The 22895-nt window shown below is 30.4% G+C and overlaps 2 protein-coding genes across 2 annotated transcripts; both read right to left on the minus strand.

Annotated features, from left to right (window-relative positions):
• Positions 1 to 10521: 10521 nt before the first annotated feature.
• On the minus strand, positions 10522 to 12945 carry LOC133814155 (protein FAR1-RELATED SEQUENCE 5-like). Its single transcript, XM_062247149.1, has 2 exons — positions 12093 to 12945; positions 10522 to 12032 (listed from the first exon to the last, which is right to left on the minus strand). The coding sequence occupies exons 1-2, from the start codon at positions 12943 to 12945 to the stop codon at positions 10522 to 10524; spliced, it is 2364 nt and encodes a 787-aa protein (XP_062103133.1).
• Positions 12946 to 21829: 8884 nt separating this feature from the next.
• On the minus strand, positions 21830 to 22204 carry LOC133814156 (uncharacterized). Its single transcript, XM_062247150.1, has one exon. It carries the CDS (start codon positions 22202 to 22204, stop codon positions 21830 to 21832), a length of 375 nt encoding a protein of 124 aa, XP_062103134.1.
• Between the last annotated feature and the right edge of the window lie 691 nt (positions 22205 to 22895).

Consider the following 22895-nt stretch of genomic DNA (forward strand, 5'->3'; position numbering starts at 1 on the left):
TTGACGGAGAATAGGGGATTGCGAGCTCTGACCCCCACTGATTATTAGAATTATGCAACATCTAGCAAGAAAGAAAAGGGTGAGGGCCAGGCATGAAGAAAAAAAATAGAAAAGATAGTTTTGATGATTTGTGCTCGAAAGTCCGAGACCACAAATATACCTCAATTGAGATTGGAGTCTCGAAAGGGTAGGATGAGTTAGAAGGTGAGCCCCGAACCATTAAAAAGTTTAGGCTTTGAGCGTGTACTCGCACAAGAGAGTGAAGTAGTGGATATCAGTTTTAAGGATCCCGGATTTCCAAGGATAAAGTTAATAGTTAACCAAAAATGTGATATTTTTGGGATTTGTGCAGTTAAAACCCTAAATCAAAACCCCTATTTCTTGGCTTACATGAAACGTTATTCGTAATCAAAATAACCCCATTTTTACACATTTACACCATAGATTTTGGGTCTAAAACAGTGACTACAACTACAACAATAATATTTTGAATCGAAAATTTTGCCTAATATCGATCAAGTATCCTTATAGCAGTAGTTAAAAGCCAGTAAGTATGTTCACAGTGCAGAAGAAATACGTAAACAACATATGAAAATCAAAAGCACGGGAGAAGAGTGTGAACTTACACAATGTAGTTCGTGGGAATGAGGAGATTGTCGGCTGGAACGTTGGTAGAAGGAAGGACTTCACAGTGTCGAGTGTGTTTAAGGCATCTTGTTTCCGTGGTTTGGAAAACATACAAAGAGATCTCTGGTATCTCGTTTTATTTCTCTGGTGCGAGATGTTTCTGTAATTAGAGTGAAAATGTAATGAAGAAGACGAAGTTGGCATATTTATAGACCCCAGGGGATGTCAAGGGTCGGACTAATTTGAATTGTTGGTTTGATTTGGGGTCTGATCCAATGGATGGGGAATGAGCATGGCGTTGGCGGCAAAAAGGGGATATGAAAAGACGTGGGCAGATGAAAAGAGCACTCGAGTACTCTGACTGCGTAATCCATGGCTGACGCGTGTCCACGCTCGAGTGTGGTGGGTGGCTCAGTTTTCGGAGGTAGCAGTTCAAAAGTTTCCTTCTCATAGGATGCAAACTGATACTTTTGAGGGGGCAGAATGTTACACCCAAATTTTGAGAATGGAGATTTTAATCTCGAAAGTTAGGCTTGTAAAGTTTCAGCTCGAAACAAGCATATTCATCATATAATCAACATTAATCAGAAAGTCAATAACAGTCTCGCTGAGTATAAAATGACGACGTCAGAATTGGTGAGCTTGGAGCTACATGGTCTCAAAGGGGTTCCGAGGTTACAGGTTGAGCTCGATGCTACAATGAAAGGGGATTACTTGTATAAATCTCCTGGTTCAATTTTTGCCATCAGACAAGACAACTCGAGCTCATGAATTATGAGCTCGGGAAGGGATGATCTCAATAGTCTTTTGTTAAGACTGAGGTAAACCAAGTTGGTGAGCCTGTGGTGATTGGCCGATGTTGGAGGCATTCTATTGTTCGGGGTAAACAGACAAATGTGAACATAATTACTATTTGGAGATCCCTATATATATGTGATTGGTTGTAATCTGTTAATAAATCCTGAATATCATGGGATTTATGCGCGTATTGTATAATTATATGCATTTAATTATATTTAATTTGCAATTTGAATAATAACTCCCCCGAAATGTGAGGGGAGATATTTTGTAAGCTAGTCTATAAATAGACTGGTGTTATTCATTTGTAGGGGACAGATGAATTGGCATTGGGGAATACTCTGTTAAATTGCTTCCAAGAGCTTTGAGAGAATTCATAGTTGAATAATATCGTCTTGTGGAATAGGCATATTTTAACTGCTGAACCACGTAAAAATCGTGTATTTTATTATTTGTCTCTTCTGGTATTTTGTTTAATTGCTCTTTATTTCTAAGTTGACGAAAAACGGTGTCAACAACATTTGCTTAGTTTTATTTATATAATTTATTAATTATTTTTATTAAATTTTTATGATTGTCATATAAATTTCAAATAAATAAAAAATATTTATATATAAAAGAATGACATAAATATATTAAAAGAAAAATTAAATCAAAATATTATTTATGAGTTTTTAAAATATATATATATAATTAACATTGTTTATGATTTTTTAAAATATATAATATGATAACCTTTTTAAATATAAATGATAATTTATTTAACAAAAATTAAGATTATATATTATATACTATTGTTATAATGATATTTTATAATATTTAAATTTATATCAATATAAGTATTAAATATATATTCTTATATTAAATATTATTACAATAACAAAATTTTATAATATTTGAATTTATATTAATATAATTATTAAATATTTAGTTTTGTATTTTATATTATTATAATAATGATATTTTATAACATTTGAATTTGAATTTATATTCATATAAATATTAAATATGTAGTCTTATATTAAATATTATTATAATAATGATATTTTATAATATTTGAATTTATATTAATATAATTAATAAATATCTATTTTTAGTTAGTTTTAAAAGTATCTGTCGTTAAATATTTAGAATATCATGTTAAAATTAACGAAACAAACAATTAAAATCAAGAATTTCTGTTATCTATGCACTTTTTATATATAGATAACATAAATTTTTTGTTTTAACGTTTTTTTTTATTTATTTTTCATTAAGTTTAATTGAATATTCTTATATTCAACAGAATATTATTATATTTAACAGTAGATTGTAAACATGACTTAAACTTAAATAAAATTAAATAAATATATCTCTTCTATATAAAAAATGTGTAGGTAACGGAAATTCGTGGTTTTAATGTTTTTTTATTTTTTTTCATTAAGTTTAATGAAATATTCTTATATTTAACAGAATATTGTTATATTTAACAGTAGATTGTAAACATAACTTAAACTTAAATAAAATTAAATAAATAAATAATTAAAAAATTAAAATATGATATTTTAAAGATATTTTACAATGATAATTATTTCAAAAATAATAAAACCATAGATTTTATAACTTAAATACAATTTAATTAAACTTAATATTATATTAAACATATAAAATATAATATTTTATTGTCACCGCCCAATTCAAAAACTAGAACAAACATAAACTAAAAAAAATATTAATTAATTAAAATAGCATATTTTAAATATATTTTATGATAATTCAAATAATTAAATCATATTTATTTAAAAATAATAAAGACATACATATCATTTTTTTATCTTATAAATTTGTGTGATAGTTTATTTTTTATCAAGTGATTTGAGCTCTTTTTCTTCATTAAATTCACCAAAAGACATTGCGAGATATATTAGAAACTAAAATCTTTATATAAATACGTGGGTAGAACTCATTATCAAAATATTTATATATATAAATGTTAATTTACCAAAAGTTGTTGTTTTCCATTAGTTTTAAAGTTATATAAATAAAGTAAATAAATTTAAGAATAAAAAGTAATAAGGTCATCTAAATAAAGTTAATAAATTAAAAAAAAAATCAGATATAATAATTTCTCATCACATATTTTAAAATTTCATATTAAAGTATTTAAATTGATCAATCAATTATGTTTTCTAAACTATAACCGAAAAATATTTATGTGCTTAAATATTTTCTTTAAGCACATAAATATTTTATTAATTATTTATTTTGTCAACGTATTTTGTTTATCCAAACATATATATATGTAATAGTGAAATAAGACATAAATATACATATTTTCTTATTGTAATGTTAATTTTTTTTTTACTTATTTTAATTCCTCTAGTCATGAATTAAATAATATATATTTATATATATCTTTTTGTTGAGTTTAAACTTTTTAAATTAAATAAATAAAATTTGATCAGATAAACTTTTTAAATTTATAATTTTTTTAAGGGTTTATACTTTTTTTGGACCCTGTGTTTTGAAAAATTACTTTTTGGACCCTATGTTTTGTAAAATTGTTAAAATAGAACCCTAAATCCAATTTTGGTCAATGTTTTCTCAACTAAAATTACAAATAATTTACCAAACTAACAATTTAGAACAAAAATAAAATCATTCTGCTTAAAAACTGTGTTGTTATATTCAATTTTTTCTTTATCAAAATTGAGTTTAGGGTTCTATTTTAACTATTTTACAAAATATAGGGTCCAAAAAGTAATTTTTCAAAACACAGGGTCCAAACAGGTAATGAGACAAAACACAGAGTCCAAAAAAGTATAAACCCTTTTTGTAATATTTTATTATATTGAAATTCATAGTTATATTTTTCTAAACGAAAAATTAAAAAAAATTATTCAATTTTAAAATTAGAATGCACTATATCTTAATAAATAAAAAATATGTATATAACGAATCATTGTTTTAACAATTTTTTTATTTTTATAATAAAATAAAAATTATCTTATTTTAATTTTTTTAAATTATAGACAATATTTTAATTTAATTTTTTATATTATATATATTTGTCATTCTTTTATAATGCATGATATTTATTATTTATTTAAAATTTATATGTCAATTATAAATAATAATAAATATATTTTTTTAAAATAAAACTAAGAATAGGTGCATTAAAATTGTTACCTAGTATTCTAATAAATTATTAATTTATGGAAGGAGAGAGTTCAAATAATTATAATTATTTACTAATTTCATCCTTAAATGATGTGAGATCTGTATAAAGTATTAATTTTAATATAAGAAAATATGTTATATTTTTTTAGGAAAAAATTATGTTATAATTAAAGATTAAAAAAAAAGAATAAAGTTACATCCTACATAGTTTTCTGAACCAAAATAATTTTTATATATTAATTTATTTTTCTCATTCATACTATTTTATTTTTGGACCAGCACCTGTCGACATCAAGTCATCCCACCGAACAATAAGCAACTACCTCCTCGGGCAACAGCCACAACTTCAGCATTATGATCGAGAGGTTCTTCCTCTTCTTCTTCCTATATCCTTAAATCTTACACATGTTCCAATGATGCCCATTGGGACATTCAAAGGGTAAGAAAAAGATCAATGACACATGTTGCCTCATCTCAAATTTATAGATTTTTTTTTTGGGATAATAAGTTTAAGGTATTTCTCAGGTGGAGACGGTAAAAACGTCTGTACCAGTGGAGACTTTTTTTTTGCACCATTTGATCAAATGAAGGGCTGTGATCTTTCCAAATATTTTATCTATTTCTCTCAGAACTATTCTCTCTCTCTTTCCCTCACAAGTCCGAACCCATTCACACATTCAGAACTATTCTCTCTCTTCCGAACCAGAGTTCTCTGTTTCTTCTCTTTCCTCCATCTCGGTTTCTCTTCTCTACCAGACTTCTCTCCATCTTCGTCTCTCTCCATCAGCCATCTCGGTGTCTCTTCTCTACCAGGCGTCTGTCCATCATCGTCTCTCTCTTCGTCTCTAGTTGTTCCGAAGCTCTCATCGACACATGAGTAAGTTAAAATCTGTTATCATTTTCTTGCCTTTAATTTATCTTTCACCAGTCTCTGAACCTGCCATATGTTGAATATGCTATTAGATGTTGAATATATATGGGTATTAATATATGAGTATTAATGAGAAAGATAAGATTAATTTACACCATGTGTGTGTATAAAGTATTATAGAAATTGCATTGTATGTGAGTTGTAACACACTGGTGAAAATGATGAACTCTTATTATATTAACCTATTGATTTGGGTATATAGTTTAACCCTGTGTGCTTATATAGTTTGGAAGGTGGACATAACTCGTGTGCCCATAAACTGTTTGACATAATTCCTCAGTTTGTATATATGTTGTAAGACCACATTAGGTAAAAAGTTTGGAGAGACTTCCAGAAATAACTATTAAGCCTCTTTCTCCATCTCTGTATTTGGGTATTAATGAGAAAGATAAGATCATGTATATAAAACTTTAGAGCTGCACTTGGATTTTAAATCAGAACAATATATTTTTCTTTATTTAATATTTATAGTTTCCACTTCATTAATTTTCCTTACTAATCCAAATTGATTTTCTGCAATGATCCACTTTGATACGTTTTATGTCATCCTTTGTTTCTCTACAAATTAATAAAATATCACATGATTCTTTTAATGTCTTACTAGCTAAAAAAACAAGTGACAACCATATACATACATATATATATATAAAACTTCTCAATTTGGTTAATATTTTTTGTTAATGTTGCAGAAGTATGATTTATTCTGTACTATTAGCTAGAGGAAAAATATTTGTGTTTATGACATGTTTCTTTTCTCTAGAAGGAATGGAATTTGTATTAAAATGGTTATTGTATGGTTGTTAATATATTTCTCCATTTTATGTTACTGTTGATTTGGTGATTTAGGATGGAAGTTTTATTGCTGAATTCTATAATAGAATCAATACAGAGGCTGCGTAATGATTATGCTGGGTTGAAAGATGATTTGAGAGTAATTAAAGATGAATTACGTGCAATAACTGAACATGGGAAACATAGACACCAATTACTGAGCCGGTCAAGCTTACCCCGCCCTTTGACTAGAACTGCCCTATATGCAATTGCAATTTATGTAAAATCTCCCCCGGCAAACATCTATCTGCACAAAGCCGACCTATGGATAGAAAAAAGAAATGCAACACAACAAGGACTCAAAAGAATCATGATTCGGTAAATAGGCCACTGATCGGCATCCAAGCAACCTAATAGGGGTGAGGGGTCGGCAAGCGCGTACCAAGCCATTCGAGGGTAGCTAAGCAAGGAAATAAGCAAAGACAGCTTAGGGTCGTGTGCTGGCAAAAAGAGTCTCATCAAAGCTTCCAGTGTCGAGTTGTCATGATTACTCTTTCTCATGCAGAGAAAAGGAAAGAGATTCCTAAGAAGGAAGCTGCCGAAAGAATCAGTCAAATTTTCCAGCTGCTCCTAATTCCAATTGAAAGCGTGACATTTTACTTCCTTTGTCCATTTGCTTCTTGATAGTGAGGCGAAATTTTTTGAGCGTAAAATGGTTGAAAAATTAATTGGGAGGAAGGAAGATGTTGCTTTTGTAAATCCTTTAGGTAAAGACAAAGCAAATGATTTTGATAGACACAAAGATGGTGTCGTTAAATGTAGTGGGGTTGAAAGCAAAGTGGAAGATTTAAGTAACGGTGAGTTGAATAAGTGTGTAGGAGATATTCAGGGGTTAGATGATAGCTCAACTAATATAGAATGCAAAAGGAAGACATGTGTTGGTAATGGAGAGGATAAATGTTTGGGTGGAAACTTCGAGAACTTTGATGATACTGCTTTCAGGATTTCATCCCAATTTGGAGAAACATTATTGCAGCGTGAAATGTCGATGAAAGTAAGTAATGGTATCTTTTGGTAGGTTAAAAGTTGATTATTTTTTTTGTTGGTATTTTTGGTTTTTTTTAATTTACTTGTTGAACCTAATTGGTTGTTAATTTTGAGATTGTAGAAGCCTAGAGTTTGTACGATTAACCAAAAATGTTCAAAGTTGTCGAATGTAAAAGTAGGATGCCAGTCAGTGTCTAGTAGCATTGGTGGACCTGTTGATCGGAGGAAAAAAATGGTAAATGTGTAATTGAGTACGTTTTATATTTATTTGTTATTGTACCTTGTTTTATAATTTACTAGTTTATTTAATCAGGTGAAGACTAAATCACAGACAACTCCATGTGGAGTTTATGTTTCTAATGTTACAATTGGGCAGAGCCAAAGCATAGGGCCCTTTAAAATTCTCACGCCCATAATGGACGATGATATAGGAAAATTAATAGAATACATATTTGATGATAGTTTGAATCATGAGTAAGTATATTTTTTCCATTAGTTAACAATAAAAATTTTCTATCCGATACCCAATATTATTATAAATTTGTTTGATAATTGTGGCATAGTGAGACACTGGTAGACACGGGGTTTAATCATCTCACGCGTGGTTTGGTTCGAACATTGTGTCCTGGTGTTTTTATTAATGGAGAGGTATGGATTGATAATGTTGGACTGTTTAGTTAGAAGTATTCACTTTATATATATTTCCCCATCTAAACTAATATTCATGGACGGTAAGGGTAGGTTTCCAATGTTTTTTTTCTTGTTTTGACCGCAGGTGTTGAATGTAGTATGTGAGATGAACACACGTAGGGAGCAGCAAGTTTCAACAGAGAGTCGTTCGTCATGGTATTTGAATACTAGAATGACGGTGAGTATTGTTCTTGTAGCAAAATTCAACTCAATATAAGAGATATCGAATTAATTGTGAATATTTTTGAGTGACAGTGTACTGGAATTAGTATTCAGAACTTGTTTCCTTAAAGTGGTCGATCTGATTCAGCTCGTAAACTATTTATTGGAGATTTGAATTTATGTGGGAAGGTATATTTATGTGTGGTATTTTTTTTTTGTATTTTTGGGTTTTTTTTATTAGTTGAATATTTTATTATTTTGCAGATTAAGATTCCAGTTCACAACGAGGAGATGCAATACTGGGTTCTCTTTATAGTTCATGTAGGTAATGGGGTTGTCGAAATATGTGATTCGTTGCTGCTAGGGTGCAAAGAATCATTATCACAATCTCTTGTTCCAGTGGTGGTGAGTTTTTAAATTTTTTGGGGATGTTTTAACCTTTTTCATTGTTGGGAGTAAAACTCAGGTGGGTTGTTAATTAACTAGAGAAGGTTTTCTATTTCTAAACTAAAGGTGTAGTATTTGACTATCATTACAGTTGATGTTATCTTGTTTTGTCCACACTGTAGTTGCAACAGCTTGATTTAGTTCTCCGAGATGAGTTATCACGGTGGAAGGGACCTGTGAAGTCATTCACATGTTTCAAGGCTTTCACTAATAATGAAGTTGTCCAACAATCAAATGGATATGACTGTGGTATTCATGTGATAAATTGGATGGCACAACGGAACCCTTCTGACTTCAAACCGAAGGGTGTAAGTTTTTATGTTGTACTGTATTAATTTTTAAAACTATTGAGTTTCTTAGTAGTTGAATAATGTTTATATTATGTAATGGAAATTTGTTTTTTTATTTCTTTCACAATTCACAATTTTTGTTAAAGTATAACTCGGATGATGAGAGGGCTCGTGTCGCTGTTGGTTCAGTGACATCTGTACACAACAAAGTTAGGGATCAAATAATGGCTTCAGCGAGGACAAAGACGAATTCCACTCGATGTGTAGGGAAATAGGTTTGATGATTAGTAATTGTGAGTGAGGTGTTTCATGAAAAATATGTTTAATGGGGTGTGGGTCTATTGTCATGGGTGCTTCGCATATCCTTTTGAGCTAATTTATGTATTGTCATATACTCTTAATTTGATCTTGTTGCCCCTTTCTATATGTGAATGACAGGGTGTTTATTGTGTGGGGGTGATGAATTATTTGTATATAGGTGTGATGTATTATTAAAATGAACAATGATGAATCATCCCCTACTTGCATATATTGAAGACAAATAAAATATATTATAAAAAATACCATGGCATATTAAGCATTTTCTATTATAGAGCTTCATATATTTGTCCCACTTTAATTAAGAATAAACATTTATAAACACCACCCTGCTTATTTCAAGTTTTTATACTGAAGACAAGAATCATGGTATAGCATAGCAGTGGCTGGTTGTATAGCAGTGGTGGTTGTTAGTTGTTATGAAAATTTTGGTATATGATGTCCCAATTTAATTACTAGTTGGAGTTGCCTTATAACACCTGCAACTATATGAAGGTAACGTCTTCAAAATAATGTATGTTTTTTATTATGTTGGTGGAAACTATACTTGTTCTACACACCATTAAAGGTACCAAATAGGAGCAAAGAAATTTTATAGATTGTGCTGAGACATAGCATATGAAAATTATAATTATTGAGTCTTCCCATAACTAACAGAGAATATTGTTTTCATTGTACAAGATATATATAACTCATTTTCTGATATAACATGTGTTGTGACCTGACAAACCAATGCAGAAAGTACCATAACGATTTATTCATCTGAAACTTGTATCTTACATCATATAGAACATTCAAACAACCATGTATATATAACAAGTATGGATGGAACCCATTAACAATGACCACAAACTAAGAGTCATGCCACTCCACAAGCCAGAGGCACGCCCAATTAATGAATTTGATGCAATGATATTCGAGCAAAGCTTTTATACACTAATGACCATTTTTGCGTAAATTTAAATTTATAAATTAATGGCATTACTCCCGATTCAGTAAGTGCAATTACAAGCATTCCCTCGCACATGATAACAATCCAAGACAAGATTCGAAAAATGAACTAGTCGGGTCATTAAACTTTGCCATTTTTTCATAACTTAATTGGCAACCAAATGAGATAGAAGAGTACTTAATAAAGCTCAAGACAAAATATCATAACGAAATCAGAAAGGACTTTGCCACCAATTGTTTCCCTCCTGAACTTGTGTTCCCACTTTATTCGCTTTATCATTCTGTAGTTCATTGCCTAAATCGTCAACAACATCATTTTCTGTCTCATTCTCATGTTGTGTGTAGTCCATTGAGTTTTGCCCAGCCCATTCCATAGCATTGGTCATCTTCTTCTGCATCTTCATATTCATCTGACTCTCCAATCCGGTGATCCTTCTTCCATTTTATCGGGCAAGTCAACTTGTTATGTCCACTTTTCTGGCAGATACTACACTTGCGGCGAGTACCTTTTTTCGAGCCAGGTACCTTTGCTGTACCCTTACTTTTTGTGAAGTATGGATCCAACACTGGGAATTGAAACTCCCTGTGTAGAGGCAGGTTATGGCTAATCTCCTTGTCTCCCATGTTCACAACTGCTTTAAACTTATCGCATAATCTGCCAATCTCACTTTTTGCAATATGGTATGTCGACTGATTCCTCGATCCAAGAAATGCAAGTTCACCCAACTGGCTACTAATTGCACCAAATCTTGCCCTCTCCACCTCTCGTTTGTCTAAGGTAGCATCCATATTGCCAACTGGAAAATTGTGAGTCTGTTTAGTCTCAACCATCCACCGAGATAGTATTAGTGCTCGAGGCATTGAAGTAATGTGTAGGCGTTTCATTGAAGAAAATATATGCCGGCATGGTATCCCATATGACAAAAAATATTGGCATTCACAAACAAAGAGATCACGCTCCGGTGTTACATATACATGCCTCTTCACTTGTTCAGCAACATACTTGTGAAGCTTCAAAATTATTGCATCCTCTTCCTCCAATAGGGTTTTCACCATGTACCTACCTTCTTTCAACATCTGGTGTCGTACCTTGTAAAACATGTTTCGTGTGTAAAGATTTGCTAATTCATCCTCTATCTGTGGCAAATTTGTCTTCCCGAGCTGGGGAGTAGTGTGAAGTGTAATGTACTCATCCTTTGCTTCACGTTGTCTAATTAAAGATAAGGCCATGTTGACCGCCCTCACGAACTCGTACAACTTCAACTTTTGATTCACTATTTTCTTCAACACCGCATTAATACCTTCACTTCGTTGAGTAGTGAAGAAATTCCCTCTCAGAAATGTTTCAGCCCACTTCTCCTTGTCTGCATAAAGTTTTGCAGCATATTCAGTGCCTTGTATCCCAAAATCTTTCACTAAGTCGCGCCATTTATCTTCAAACTCGTCCTTTGTGTAGTACCGGAATACCAATTTGGTAAACCTACTCGCAAAAGATGGATCTTTCACTTTTAAAACAACTTTGTTGTGTAAATGCCAATAACACAATTGGTGGGGTACATCAGCCATCAACTCCTCTAGCGTGTTAGCAATAGCTTCGTCTCCATCTGTCACTATTGTTTTCGATAGAACACCTCCCATGCATTCCAGGAAAGCCCTTGTCGCCCTCTTGTAGCTGCTGCCAGACTCATTGTCAAGAATGGCAAAGCCCAAAATGCATGTGCTATAGTGGTTATTAATTCCTATCCATATCAGCAGCGGCTTCCCATAACTATTAGTCTTGTACGTCGAATCAAAAGCTACTGCATGGCCATATGTTTCATAGTCTGATCTACATCTCCCATCTGCCCAAAATAAATTAAGAAGACGATTGTCCTCATTGTACGAAAACTATCCAAAAAAACCAGGGTCATCATCAGCTTTATGCTCTAAATATCCGATTGCCCGCCCTGCATTGGAACCGATAAACTCAACTTTTGAAGCATGGGATATTCGATTGTAAAGATCTTTTGATGTGAATGTAATCTTCTCATAACCACCCATTTGCTTTGCCATGTATGACATGATGTGGCAAGTTCTTATGCTTGACTCCTTCATTATTTGTGCAGTCGTCAAGGTTCCTTCTGTGATTACCCGATTGGACCGAAGGAATTGTTTATGGTTGTCTGCTACAATGTTGTGAGAATGAATTGGGATGAATTCTTTGCATATCCAATGCCTACTACCCTTCACCAAGTTCACTCGAAAGCAAACCTTGCATCCCACTTGACTAATTGGCTTAGGCTCCCTAGTTCTATCAAGCCTTCCCACATGCATTTCAGATCGCCAGCCCTCGCGGGAGCATACCCACTGACGTTGACATACATCACCTGTAGTATTTTTTCGCATGATACTTTTACGTAGGCTGAACCCAATGAATCTTGCATATTCATGAATGAATTCTTCAGCCATGTCCAGTGATTGAAAAACATGGCCAACCATGCCATCTCTACTCAACAACAATGGGTTTTCGTTTAAATCATACTTAGAAAATTGGTTGGTATCCTTCATTTCGTCAGTTGCCATTTCCGCCTTTTCCAAACTTGATGTCCCACCTTCATCAACTGTAATCTCCATGGTATCTCCACCACCTTCATCAACTGTATTCCCCATGTCATCTCCCCCACCTTCTTCTTCCTCATATTCTTCACAAAAGCGTAAGCCAAACCAATCCAAATCATTCTCTTCGATAATGTCTGTTTCAGACTTGTGAAACATAAAATTCTCCAACAGTTAGAAATTAAATTGTATTTTTTAGCCAAATATTCATATGCAAATCTACATTAAAATCAAACTATCCCAGTCTTCACATTTCTCTTCATTAACTGTTAATTCCTATGATATTTTCTATTCCCCATAATCATAATTTCAGTCTCATTTTGACTCGAAAAGTTGAAAATGAATTCATAAAATAACTCACATATTAATTGAGCTAAAAATATTTAATATATAATATGTGGTCTTTAGATTCGGTTATAATATTGTTTCAGTAACAGTGTTTCAATCAAGTGACCCTATTACTATACTACTATAGAAGTGTAAGGTCTGCCATAAAATAAAATAGAAACACGTTATACACCTTATGTGCTACTTCATTTGTATAGGCCTATCGTCGTACTGGGCCAAATAATGGACTGACACTTAATGCTACTCGGCCCAATATTACATTCAGTATCGTTTTTCTTCTAATAAGCTTGAGGACAGGGTGAGTCTTGATCCGTGACAAACTTAAGGCCTCCATGAGGCTTTCAGACAGGGCCAATCCAAAACTTTACAATTCCTATGAGTCTGATGCATTTTTACACCCACTCAACATTTCACCAGATATAAAATTAGTTACTGTCCAACCCACCCTAAATATAAAGCCATCACGTATTTGACATTACTCATCAAACCCTAACTAACTTTAACAACTAATTCATGTATAACAACATAACATATAGTATTTTTCATTTACCGGTACTCCATTGTGCATCCTCAACTGTGACCTATAATTAAAATAAACTCCTCCTGTAGGCGATCTTGCAGTGCATACAAAACAGTCGCCGAATGAGCAACAAAGAAAACTCTCACTCCGCCTCCTCCAATCCAGTTTTAACCAATGACGTTTTGTTATGTTATTCAAAGGTTAAGAATCAATGGACCATTTTTAATAATATTTAGATTCTACTTTAAATATAATTATCCCATTGAGTCCATCAAAATATTTCATCAATCTTCCTCTCCAGCAATTAATTACCAGCAATTAATTATCATGCTTTGTAATGTTGGCTTCCTGACACAATGACAAACGCAGGCAATCCCGTCTCACCTTTCCACAAATTTGCTAGAGATATAGATGATTTTTTTAAAGATATGACAAAACAACATTGGTTTCAGTGCAGTTTATTGACCCACGTTTATTCATCTTGAGATGGATGGGTTGTTTCATCATAACAGTTTTTTCTATTAATTTTCACAAAGAAAGAAATAAGATGCAAAAAATTTCACATGGGCCCACATAATAGTAGATTTTTATTTTAAAATAAACTAGTATTTTTTATTGTTATAAATTAGTAGAACCCACCGAAAATAATAGCCACTTTTTTCAATCGGGATTAATAGCATTTTTTAAAATGTTATCTAACTCCTACAACAAGTGTTGACCTTATTGTCCCATCACTTGGTTGTCAAATGCCCCTGATGAAATGAATTTATATATTATTTTAATACTTTGTCAATCCCAAGCATCAATAATCCGGTTTTAAATGTCCCTTTCTTACAAAAACAAAATTATGTGTTCTATGTGAATGTATACTATGGAAATAAGATACCACTTGGCCAAACTATACCAATATCAATGTCCTACTATTAAATTCAACGAAGTGACCTCTGCTCCATGCCCTTTATTATTAGTTGATACATATTATAGGGATAAACATGATGTTCTTATTCAATTAATCCATTCCCAAAAATGTGTCGATATTGTAGGTGTAACATTTCTTATACCCAAATTGAAGAAATAATAATAAATTAAAATAAAGAGTAATTTTGATAAATTATTCATTATATAAAAATATGGCCACTGTATTCATCCCAACCCAATTGAAAGGTAAACATAACCTACACAACATATCTTGAATCATTTAAATATATATTTATTTAGGGTTTATACCTGTTTGGACCCTGTGTTTTTTTCCATTACCTGTTTGGATCCTGTGTTTTGAAAAATTACTTTTTGGACCCTATGTTTTGTAAAATGATTAAAATAGAACCCTAAACCCGGTTTTGGTCAATGTTTTCTCAACTAAAATCACAAATAATTTACTAAACTAACAATTCAGAATAAAAATAAATTCATTCTGCTTAAAAACAGTGTTGTTATATTTAGGGTTCTATTTTAACCATTTTACAAAACATAGGGTCCAAAAAGTAATTTGTCAAAACACAGGGTCCAAACAGGTAATGAGATAAAACACAGGGTCCAAAAAAGTATAAACCAATTTATTTATGCATGCACATTTCATTTTAATTATAATATTTTTTTATAAAAAATTTATCTTGTTAGTAATGATACTTAAATATATCTCTATTAAATTAGTTAATTCATTTTTCATTATATACTTAAAGAATTGTGTCATTAGCTAACGAGGCCACAATTTGTGATTATAACCTGAAAGGATAAAATAATATTTTTTTATATTATTTGTGGTAAAATTTGTGATGGTATATTTAATGGCTATATTTTATTGTGTAGTGATTTTTTTTCCCTCATATAGTCAGTAGGTTTTACAATTTTGAATAAATTAAAATTATTGTACACATATTTTTTTATTTATCTTGTCCACCTATTTTTATTATATATCTTAGTAAGTGATTCCAATATATATTTTTAGGGCGTTTTCAATTTTTTTTTATGAAAATATGCGAAAAATAGAATTAACAATTTTTATATCTATTAGTAAATTAAAGTGAAGGCAATGTTCACCAAATCTACTGCATAATTATATTCCTCATTTGTTGTTGTTAAATGAGCTAGTAGATTTGTGATTATTGTTAGACGATATGCCAATCATCATTAGAGCACTCACATTGGAAGAGTCAAAATAGCTAATATCTATAAAATATAGATAAAAATCCTTAAAACAACATCCATTGGATGCTGAATAGCTACTGTACTTTACAAATATTTTACATAAATCTACAGTGTTAAGCCATATTTAGGGAGAACTATTCATGTAGCAAAAGAATATTTTATTAATTTTTATAACATTATAATATATAAGGATATTATTGATAATTAAAAAATATATTTGAAATGAATAAAAAATGTGTGAAAATATAATATTTAAATGATATAGAGAAAAAAAATAGAAAATCTGATGTATGGTAAAATGTAAAACTTAGAGGTAAAATAGAAAAATGTGTGTTTTAATGATGTATTTTAAAGGATGGAGTAGAGCACCGGATGAGAGTGCTCTTCGACAAAATTGATTGTGTGTGTGTAAATATATAATTAAGTACATATGTATGGATCTGGTATAGATTACTTGACCTTATAATATAATAAGATAATATAAGGCCATCAATATTGTTATAATTTTTGTCACGCTTCTATATTCTATAACATTAAGTTGTTTTTGTGTTTGTGGTCATTTTTTTAATTTCAATAAAAAATGTTAAAAAAGAAGGATATGGATATACACTTATGTATTATTAAACATTATGTTACACCTTAAAAGAATTTACGTAAACTAAAAATTGCTAGCTAGCTTTATTAACTTTAACACATACACACACTTTTAATATAAAGCTTTTTTAATATAAAGCTAAAGGGCATTTCTTATGTGCGGTCGTACGGAATGCCCGCACATATATGGTTTTTTTTTTTTTAAATCAACGTCACTTCACAGATTTTTTTAAAAGGACTTTTTTTTTAAGGTCTTACCAAATAAATTTCCTATATATATATTACTTAGTTTTTTTTGTCAGATTTATATATATACATATATGGACTGTAGAGTTGGCCTTCAAATTTGATCTGGACCAGCTTTCATTTCATTCACTGTTAGAGAACAGTGCCACTCTTATCCCTTTTGGAATTATATGTAAATTTAAGGCCTTCTTCACATGGAGATCAATTCAAGTTAATTTTTGGCCCTAATTACTTTATTATTTGCATGGAAATTAATTTCACAGTACACTACAAATTAGTACTTTATTGCTATATTGTGTTTTTAATAATCGTTTTCTCTATCTTCTTCATATTCTTTATTATTATTATTATTATTATTTATATAATTCTATTATTCTCTTACATATATTTTTTCTAAAAGTTACGTAGATAACAAAAATATTTTATTTTAACAGTTTATTTTATTAAAATATTCTAAATATTTAATAAAATATGTATTTAAAATTAATTATATTTTATAAATTTTAAAATTTTTAAATCCTTCAAATAGTTTTTTCATTTAAGACTATAGATATATTAGGGTTTTCAGTAACTTTTTGTCAATTATTTTTTTTAAAAATATTTCAAATTGGCAGCTTTTTCATTTAATATTATACATATATATTTTAAAATTATGTAACTGTCAGTAACAACGTTTTTCTTTTGAATAATTTTTTTTTTTTTATTTCTAATTACAATTTGGAAATCTACAACTAACTAAAAGTTTAAAAAAAATTTGAAAAGAAAATTGCATTACAAAAATACATAATTTTTCAATAAAAATAAAGAGTGGCAAAAGTGTAAATACGGAGTAATAAAATCACAAATAAAAACAGTAAAATATAAATTTTTGTGATCAACGTTTACAAACTTGTAAATATCTATTACAAAATTATAAATATCTGTTACATATTTGTAAATAATATTTACAAAAATTCGTTATATAATTGTAGATTTATTTTTTAAGATAAAACTTCCAAACAAATTCGTAACTAAATTATTTATTTTTGTAATAACAATTTAACAATATAGTTTTAGAACTAAGAAATATATTTTTGTAATTAACATTTACGAAAATATTTTATATTTAAAAAATCATAAACAAAATATATATAATACTATTATACTTTTCCATATAGTTACAATATTGTACTAAAAAATTACAGGAACCATCAAATTTATGCGATACAACTTAAGAATATAAATTTAAGATATTTATTATTTATAAAATACTTTATTGAGTATGTATATTTATATGAAAAATGCGGTTACAGATGGATGAAATATAATATTTTTTTAAACAAAATTTATATTTTTGTAACAACAATTTACAAAACTAATTTCACAACAAAGAAAATTATTTTTGTAACTCACATTTACATAACTATTTATAAATTTATTTAACATGATTATTACAAAGATTTACAAAGCTAATTTTTTAACTTTAAAATATATTTTTGTAACAAAACTTGAAACTTGAACTAGAATATGGTTTTGGTTTAACATTGAGTGTTGAGATTTGACTAGCTATGATTTAAAAAAAAAAAATAATATTTTTATAAAGAATAATAATATTGTGATTATCTTTAACTGTATATTGTAACTAGTGGTGTGGTTGGTGCGGTTTTTTTCTAATTTTTTGGACCGCATCGCATATGCAGTTTGAATAATTTTCCAAACCGCAACCCGCACCGCATTGACCTCAAACCGCATGAGTGTGGACTTTTTAGTTAACTGAAGTATTTGATGAGGAGGTCCAATCCAACTAGGTTAATATAAGCTAAGTCTCATCCCTAACTCTATATATATAAATAGTCTCATCGCTATTCTGTAGTCTGATAATCTGATCCTAGGGAGGAATGCTTAATTGGTTAGTATTGCACTAACAATTCACGTTTTCTCTATAGGTGAATCAGGTATAGTTTTTGTATTCTTTACATTTTTATAGTGTTCTAAATTGTATGCAAAATTATTAATAAGTTATTGTATGAATATCTAACAAATCAAAGAATGTATGGTGGGAGAAAACAGATGAAAGGATAAGGTTTTTCTCACAATTCTAAAAAAGAAATATTAAAAAAATTACATAAATATTTTATAATAATTTTGAAATTAAATTTTGAATCCATTAACTCCCTATAGTCTAAATTTCCATTCTTCCAACCAAACATAGCCTGAATGTCAACTAATTTAGGTCATACAACATGAATGGTCTCTTATGAGAATTACAAAGAAAAGGCTATATCTCACTCGATTTAACTCTTATTTGGATGATTCAACACGTTTTGGAAAGCTTAGAAAAATATCTACAGCTTCCATTTCTCAAAGAATTTTCAAAATATGGCTGGAACAGTCCTAAAATCGCTTGTGAAGTTTCAATGCGTCTTGGCCTCCTAACCCACCATCTTTCATACTGTGGCTCACACAAATAGAAGGAGACAAGTAGATGTCTATGCTATTTGGTAGGATACTGAAGAACACACTTTTAAATCTCAACACATGAGAGAGTCTTCTTCTCACAATTCAGAGCTAACAAAGTTCTCTATTTTTCTCTGTTGGCAAAATAAAGTGAAATGCATCTGATGTCTTATGTCTTCTCACTTGATGTTATGTTCTATTAATATAACAATAGAAAGATGACCAAACCCTAATCTCATTGGGTTTATGCGTGGCCCACAATCCATTTTGACTGTGGTTGACATCAACTACAGGGCTATTGGCCATTGTCATATTTTATCTCTATAAAATGCTATTTGTTGGGTTTTTCAGTGGGATTGTGACAATATTGCATTTTTTTTATTAATCAAGATTAATATTATTTTGTTATTCAAATACCTTTTTTTTTATTTCTATAATAGAGAATAATTAATAAAAATATTTATATTTCGAAAATACATTCTTGATATTAATACTCAACCTTTTATGTTTATGTGGGAACATTTTGAAAAGAAAAACTAGTTTGTAAAGCATAAATTTAAAATATTACATTAGTATTTTAAAATATCATAAATTTGTTGCAAATAAATGGTTACATTTTTTATTATTCCTTAGAATGAAAAGAATACAACACTAAATTAGGACTATTAAATTCTCAAAATAAATCAACATAGTTGGCTAATTATCTTTGCCAACTTTTTACAAAATATATCAAATAAGGAAATATAGAGGGTGTTTGGTGTCATGGGCCGGCTATTTGGGTGCTCCAACTAGACAGAATGTGCGGCACTTGCAGACTCTTCAAGCTAGCAAGTCAGCCTACAACACACACCTACAGGCAAACAAACTCAGCGGTTAGCCACATACACATATCGGACATGCAACAGGCAATAACAAAGTATGAGCAAGCACAAAGCAAGTCATTCCTAGGAACGTCCACACAACACAAAGTACACAACAAGGCAAATGGCACGCAGTGGCCCAACGAAGCTAACAAACAAGCAACACATAAGTAACAAGGAAGCACACATGGACAAGTATGGATAAATGTTATTTCATTAATATATAGCCTTGATAGGGCAAGGGAGAACACATTTTTGGCCCCTATCTGCTGATGGCCATGGTGCTTCCCTAAGTCACCAGGTCACCTCCCCCTAAGGAGCCTTCTAGGGAAATAAAGTCTTCCCAGGAACATATATGATTTTTGTCTGGGAGACATATGTAATATTACAAAACTGCCACTACCCTATCCCATGAGGTTACTTGGTGCAAGACTTGACTAATGATCAAGCACCAAGGCATGCTCGTTACAAAATGGCCCCATGTGGGTGTGCCAAAGGGGCAGCACGCCACATTTGGCACCTTAACTAAAAAACTATTTTTTTTTAAAAAAAAAAAAGCTAAAAATAGTTTTTTGAAAATAAGTGGGGGTGTGTGGCATTGTTTTTAGAAAATAATTTTTAAAAATAAAGTTACAAAAAAACAGAAAATTTTGAGAACTCTTTTATGCTGGGCATATGTGTAATATTAAATAGAAGAGATATCATTTTTGTTATGGGAAAAATCTCTTGTGGGGACCTTAACTACTCCAACCGTGCAGACTTTTTTTAAGAAGGTCATTGGTGGTTTTTAGTGATGACCAACTCTTTTATGCTGGGCATATATCTTTCTTTTTTGGTGTCAGACATTTTAATTTTTTATCTTTTGTGCTGGTACGTTTTCTTTCTCTCAAATCTCACCTCTATTTATACATATATGTATTTTTAAATTCAAAAAATAATTTTTTTTTACAAAATTTGAAAGATACTTTATATCCCTAAAAAAACATAAAAAAAAAGTCAAATTAAAAACCGAAATAAAAGTATATTTTAAAAAAAATATCATTAATACTAATTCATTTAGAATAAAAATCTTAATTAAACTCATTTTTTTAATTTAAAATCAAAACCTAAACATCGTTTTTTGTTCAACTTAATAACAAAATTTATATAGCTTTAAAAAAACATTAAAAAAATAATAAGTAAAATTACATGATACCTGATATTTTTTTATATATATTAAAAAAACTATGAAATTATTAATCTCATATAAATAAAAAAATAAGTCATAACTAGTGCATCAATTAAGGGATATTATTATAAGAGCATAATATTTATTTTGTTTATTTTTTTATGATTCATTTAATTTATATATAATTACATATTTGTGATATATTTTATGGAGATTTTCCATAACCAAGAAAAAAAGGTTGGGGTTTTGATTATTAAAAAGAATAAGAAAATATGATGAAAAAAATTTGATTAATAGTGACAATATATACACCTAGTCCACTAGTAAATCAGTTGATGCGTGAAGTACCTATGAGATTAAGACTTTTATTAAAATATGTAACTATTACTGCAAGGTGACCATATTTTAGCTTTATATATTATAAAGGATAATAAAGGTTATCTTCACCTTTAACTATTGCCCTTACAGGTTCAACAATAAAGCAGGGTGTGTTAGTAGAATAAAGCCCACTTAATGAAGTCCAGTATATGAGTTTAGTGTTTTTTTGACTACCGGAACAGAGAACCCCATTTTTGAGAATGTAGATGACAGAAAAGAGAAGGTAAAAAACTAAAATACAAACATAGTTAAGGAGGTGTACAAGCTTACTGAAAAGTAAAATAAAAGTGATGGAAGAAATAACTCTTTAAAGATAAGTGGATTTGTGGAGACCCTGTTCATCGACTACGCATGTCCGATGCGAAGGTTGGACATAGAACCGAGAAGGAAACCCACAGCAAAAGCTGAACTTACTTCATTTGCTGAGGTTTTTTCGTTCTCATCAACTGAAGTTGAGGTTTCTTCGGCAGTTGCGTTTGGTCCATTTGTTTGATACTGAATTTTATTCTTGTTTTCTTCATCATCAGGGTTTACCTTGTGAGGTGTGACTGTGATACGACCAAAATATGACTCATATTCTTCTATAGCTTCTTCTATGGTGTTGTATCCTCTAAAACAGCTGCCACTAAATCCAAGCACCTCTTTGCTGCAATCAGCCCATGACTCAAAAATACCAGTTGATTTGCCCACAAATACGACATAAATTTTTTTTCGACCCATTACTTGGAAATAAGATGATGAGATAAAAATTCAAAGATGGTGAACTCAAACTAGAGTGTGTCTGAGGAGGAACGGATGGAGTTCTTTATTGGCATTATTTTTTTATAGTTACTGTGACTTTTAGCCGACTGACACACGCTTATATATTGAGTAATCTGTAGATACCCTGTAGAAAGTCAAACTGGTTTTTTATTTCTTCACTCTCGAATTATTGTCTGTGCCAAAAAAGTGTGGATAAACAGTAACCTCCTGTACATACCATCATGAATTTGTAGCTAAAGACAGCCTTGGACAGATCACCTTATAATTAATTTTAGGGAAATATATATAAAATAAATAACACTTGGATTTTTTGGATTTATTAAGTGTAGTATGGGAGAGTAAAGTCGAGTAAAGTAGAATAGGGGCAGGTGGAGTGAAAAAGGAGATTTTGACAAAAGTAAGTGACAGAGAAGGTATATACTGTGCTCATGTGGAGCTATTAAAATGCACCTGTGGAGACATTTTATTTTCACCATTAGATGAATTGAACGGCTTTGATATATATATATATATATACTGTCAGACTTTTTAACAGCTCCATATGAGCAATATCTATATACATTTGTCAACTTCAACAACTACAATCAATAAATATCGTTATATATAATATAGCTACACTTTCTCTCTATATATGTATAGGTTTGTACTT

This window comes from Humulus lupulus, chromosome 2 (genome assembly GCF_963169125.1).
Source record: "Humulus lupulus chromosome 2, drHumLupu1.1, whole genome shotgun sequence".
NCBI lineage: Eukaryota > Viridiplantae > Streptophyta > Magnoliopsida > Rosales > Cannabaceae > Humulus > Humulus lupulus.